Here is a 5,346-nt window from a genome sequence, read left to right as displayed (position 1 = left end):
ATTTTGAAGGATGTATAGCGATTGATTCACAAGGAAGGAGTGGCGGCATCGCTCTTTTGTGGCAGGTTAAAGAGGAGGTAGATCTGCTTTCTTACAGCAAAAATCATGTCGATGTTATTGTGACGATAAAAGATTGGAGCCCTTATCGGTTGACAGGCTTGTATGGTGAACCGGACAGAGGAAAACATCGTGAAACATGGAACTTAATTAGGAAATTGAAGGATGATTCGATTCTGCCTTGGTGCCTTATCGGAGACATGAACAATGTCCTTCGTCAAGAAGATAAAAAAGGCAGAAGACCTTATCCATCTTGGCTGTTACAAGGGTTCCAAGAGACTCTTGAAGATTGCGAGCTATATGATATGGAGTTGACGGGATATCCTTATACTTGGGAGCGTGGTCATGGCACGGATAAGTGGATTGAGGTGAAGCTAGACAGAGCAGAGGCAACCAGGAGCTTTGTAGATATGTTCACAGAAGTTAAGTTTTTGAACCTCGAAATATCGACCTCTGATCATAGTCCAGTCTTTTTGGAACCAACAAAAACCATTAAGACATCAGGTACTAAAGCCTTCAGGTTCGAAAATGCGTGGCTTCGTGAGCCCATGTGTCAATAAATTGTTAAGGAGACTTGGCATAGGTATCAAAATTGCACTTTGCAGGAAAAGCTAAAGAAATGTGCTGATATGCTAACAGACTGGGGGAACGAAATCACATGTAATTTTCGGAGTAGAATAAGTCAGTGCAAAAGCATCATGAAAAAAAACCAAAGGTCGTAGAGACGAAAATTCAGTTAAGATGTTTCAGCAGGCATCTCAAAGGCTGAATGAAGTTTATGTTCAAATGGAGGTATTCTGGAAGCAAAGAAGTAAGCAGCTATGGCTGCGAGAAGGGGATACGAATAGCAAATTTTTTTATGCAGCTGCCAGAACAAGACAAAAAACAAATCATATTTATAGTCTCTTGAACGATGAAGGTGATACAGTAAGCTGGGAGTTAGGCTTAAAAGAGGTAATGGTGCAGTATTTCACAACTTTGTTTAAAGCTTCTGAAACGAAATGGAATATGGCGATTGAAGGAGTGAAAAGAAAGATCAATCAACAGCAAAACAGTATGCTAATGGCACAGGTGGAGGTCAGTGAAGTGAAGAAAGCTCTCTTTAGTATGCATCCTGAAAAGTCTCCAGGACCGGACAGTATGAGTCCTGGATTTTATCAGAAGTTCTGGAAAATTGTGGGAGACGATATGGTAACAGTTGTTCATAATTTCTTCATTTATGGTACGCTAGAGGGAGATATTGGGGACACGAACATTGTCTTGATCCCAAAAAAGAAGAATCCAGTGAACATGACAGAACTAAGACCAATTTCGCTTTGCAACGTGGTATATAAAGTCATCTCAAAAGTTCTAGCAAACAGAATGAAAGTGATGCTGGATGGTCTTATCTCTGAAACCCAGAGTGCATTCATCCCTGGCAGGTTGATAACTGATAATATTATGGTCTCTTACGAGATCATGCACTACATGAAACGTAAAACTCAAGGGAAGGTTGGGTGGATGGCCCTCAAGCTAGACATGAGCAAGGCTTACGATCGGGTAGAATGGAGTTTCTTGAGAGCTATGCTAAAGCAGATGAACTTTGAGGATGGTCCTATCAATTTGATTATGGCATGTGTTTGCTCGACCAAGTATCAAATTTGTCATGCTGGACAAAGATTTGGCTCAATAAATCCTAATCGAGGTCTACGCCAAGGGGACCCTATCTCTTCTTATTTATTTTTAGTATGCATGGAAGGTCTTTCTAATATCATTCAGGAGTATGAAAAAAGGAAATGGCTGCAAGGTATTCAAGTTGCAAGGGGAGGCCCTCGTGTTACCCATATGTTGTTTGCTGATGATACATACATCTTCTGTAAAGCCAAAGAAAGCGAAGCAGAACACGTCCTTGATCTCCTTAACAGTTTTGAAGAAGCAACAGGACAGAAGATTAATGCTAATAAATCTTCTATCTTCTTTAGTCGTAATACAGATCAAGGACTTCGAAGGGTAATCTGTAACTTTATGGGTATGCAAGAAGCTGATGCCAGCACAAAGTACCTCGGTCTTCCTAATCTGATTGGACGGAACAAATCTGTTGCGTTGGGTTATTTGAAGGACAGAGTTCGTGAAAGGGTGCAAGGATGGGAGAAGAAAAATCTATCACGAGGAGGTAAGGAGATTCTTCTTAAAACTGTAGCTCAAACGCTACCAAATTATGCAATGAATTTGTTTCTCCTGCCTAAGCATCTTTGTGAGGATATTGAGAAAATTATGAATAAATTCTGGTGGAAAGGTTCAGAGAATGGCAAGGGAATTCACTGGCTAAGTTGGGATAGAATGTGCTCGAAAAAATCAGAAGGTGGTCTTCGTTTTCGAAAGGTGCAGGATTTCAATATAGCACTTCTTGGCAAGCAAGGATGGAGATTGGTTGTGAATACTCAAAGTCTTGTGAGTAGGGTTTATAAAGCAAGATACTTCCCCAACGACACTTTCTTGACAGCGCAAATTGGAAAAAATCCGAGTTACATCTGGAGATCAATAATGGAGGCCCAAGTCTTATTGAAACAGGGAGCAGTACGCAGAGTAGGTAAAGGCACGACAATTAGCATTTTAAAGGATCCTTGGCTCCCAGGCAGTGATCCTTACATTGCTACTGACCATGAAGCTTTGCATGATAAAAATGTCGATGCCCTACTGAATATGGAACTTAATCAGTGGGATGTTGATCTCATAAAGGATATTTTCGTTGCTAGAGACGTTCAACTGATCTTGTCAATCCCTGTGAAACCAGCGGATGAAGATACATGGTACTAGAGTAAGGACAACTTAGGTCATTATACAGTGAAGTCAGCATACGCAGCCTTACAAGAGCAAACGAGTGGTAATGCTTCTACAGATAATGCATGGTGGAATAAGCTCTGGAATTTGAAAATCCCTCTGAAAGTTAAGCACTTTATATGGAGAGCAGTTAAAAATATTCTACCTACGAGGGATCAATTAATTATTAAAAATGTTCCAGTGCTTGAGTGGTGTCCAGTCTGCAATGGTGAGAAAGAAACAACATATCATGTATTGATTTCGTGTCCGTTTGCAAAGCTATGTTGGAGAGAGGCTAATTACCAATTCCTGGGTACTGAATCTACGTGTATTAATGAATGGCTGCGAAATCTGTATCAGCAGAAAGGAACTCAAGAACTACAGGAAGCTATAATGTTGTGCTGGGGTATATGGAAAAACAGGAACGAGATAGTATGGCAACAACGTGGATCAGAATTTTCAGAAGTATGCAAGTCAGCAAAACTATTTCTTAACCAATGGAAGAATGCTCAAGATAAGTCGTTTAATCATTTTATTGGTTTTATGAATCAAGAGGACGGCAATGTGCATTGGGAACATCCACAGGAAGGTACGGTTAAGATCAACGTTGACGCTGTAATTTTTGAAAACTCAGCATCTTATTGTGTAGCCATGGTAGCTCGAGATCATTACGGTGGACTGGTGGCAGCAAAGTCTAGCTGCAGAGGTGGTTACATGACTCCAGAATTAGCCGAGGCAATAGGAATTAAGGAGGCATTAAGCTGGGTAAAAGACACCATGGAGCAACCAGCTTCGATCGAAACAGATTGCTTAACAATCGTTCAGGCAATTAGATGCTCCTCTATTAACTTCTCTTACCTAGGGAGGGTAGTAGATGAGTGTAAGAGTCTACTTTCGGATCTCCAAAATCGTCATGTGACGTTAAAGTTTCTTAAACGTTCAGCGAACAAATTGGCTCACTTCTTAGCGAGACAAAATAGTTCTATTGTTGATCGTATGTGGAATAGTGAGAATGTCTCTTCGGATTTCTACAATGTATTGAACAATGATTTGAAGTTTTAATAAAATTTTCAATTTTATGGCAAAAAAAAATAATTAATAATTGAGTATAAAGTTGAAAAATCAAAATAACCACCATTCGCGGAGATTTGCCCAAAATACTGATTGGTGGGGAGTTCCGCCCTAAATACCACTGAATACGCATTGCTCATATACGGATTCTATTTTTTTAAAATTTGTAAAGTACACGCATGTACAAAATGCGTGTTTTCTTTTTGATTTTTAGCGAATACGCATCTTCAAGATGCCTATTCTTACTAATTTCAAACATAAATACGTATGCTTATAATGCGTGTTCTTTACAATTTTTGAAAAGCCTGAATACGCACGTGAGTAATGCGTAATCTGTGGGTATTTAGGGCAGAACTCGCGTACAAGGGCATTTTGGACACTAAAAGCTGAAAACTGGTATATTTTGGACATTTTTTCTTAAATTTACATAGGAGGCATTTAAGGAATTTTAGCAGATAAACCTGTCCAAGGAAATAGATAATAGTGATAACTTTTTTTGCAGTTCATTTTTTTCTTGCCTCATATTTTAGGTATTGAAATCATTTTTTAACTTATATATTTCGTATGTATTAATATTTTAAATTTTAATGTTTTAGTCAATGTTTATGAAAAAAATTTAAATCAATGAAAGTTCACTAAATGTCTATATCCGACTTATAATTAAAAAAAAAATCTTTGACTGAAAATGAATAAGTCCTCCTTGAAATTATTAGCAATTTTTTTAAGTTAACCCATTTCTAATTTCACTGACTTAGACTAAATCTTTGATGTGATTGCAATGGTAAACGAATTAGAGACTTAACTTTAATAATTTTGATGTAGTTTTTTATATAAGTGGTGACTGAATTTGTCAATAATTTCGGTACTAAATTTAAAGAATCAACGTTGATGCTTTGTTATTCTAAAATTTAAAGTTGAGCACATAAACACGTCAGGGCATTCTAAAATATAATATAATAATAATTAAAAATATGTGGGACCGTAAATGACCCGAACTCGTTCATGTATTAATTTGTTAAAAAATTATCGAAGTCCAACTAGAACTCAAACTTTTATTAAGTCAAAAGTTCTGTTTACGTATACCCATTAATAAAAATGTTATTCACGAATATGTTCAAAAACAGTTCAAGATCTCAGAATTTTCAAATTTTTCATAAGTTTCACGTATTATTATTTTCAAATAAATAAAAAATAGATAAAAATTTAAAAAATGTACAATTAAATGAAAAAATTTGAGTACTTACCTTTCTGAATTTGATTCAATTACGTTATTTCGATTTAATATAATACTCTAAACACACTAAATACCGAACACAAGTTAAATAAAATAGTTACATATTTATCATCAATCATGTATATACAATTATTTACTATAATATTGTGTTATAAGTGTGTATCGTTTGAGTATATATAATTAAT

General features: G+C 36.6%; 1 protein-coding gene across 1 annotated transcript; it reads left to right on the top strand.

Annotated features, from left to right (window-relative positions):
- The first annotated feature begins 3,049 nt into the window (after positions 1-3,049).
- On the top strand, positions 3,050-3,918 carry LOC141696125 (uncharacterized). Its single transcript, XM_074500311.1, has 2 exons — positions 3,050-3,085; positions 3,217-3,918. The coding sequence occupies exons 1-2, from the start codon at positions 3,050-3,052 to the stop codon at positions 3,916-3,918; spliced, it is 738 nt and encodes a 245-aa protein (XP_074356412.1).
- The last annotated feature ends 1,428 nt before the right edge of the window (positions 3,919-5,346 follow it).

This window comes from Apium graveolens, chromosome 11 (assembly GCF_009905375.1).
Source record: "Apium graveolens cultivar Ventura chromosome 11, ASM990537v1, whole genome shotgun sequence".
Classification (NCBI taxonomy): Eukaryota; Viridiplantae; Streptophyta; class Magnoliopsida; order Apiales; family Apiaceae; genus Apium; species Apium graveolens.
The sequence above is the reverse complement of the archived record's forward strand: the minus strand, read 5'-3'. Positions and strand labels throughout refer to the sequence as shown.

Bases quoted from the DNA above. Each gene is read 5' to 3' on its own strand.
- LOC141696125 (XM_074500311.1), top strand. From the start codon at position 3,050: ATGTTCCAGTGCTTGAGTGGTGTCCAGTCTGCAATG. The intron at 3,086-3,216 runs GTGAGAAAGAAA...AATCTGTATCAG, and splicing joins GTGGTGTCCAGTCTGCAATG to CAGAAAGGAACTCAAGAACT.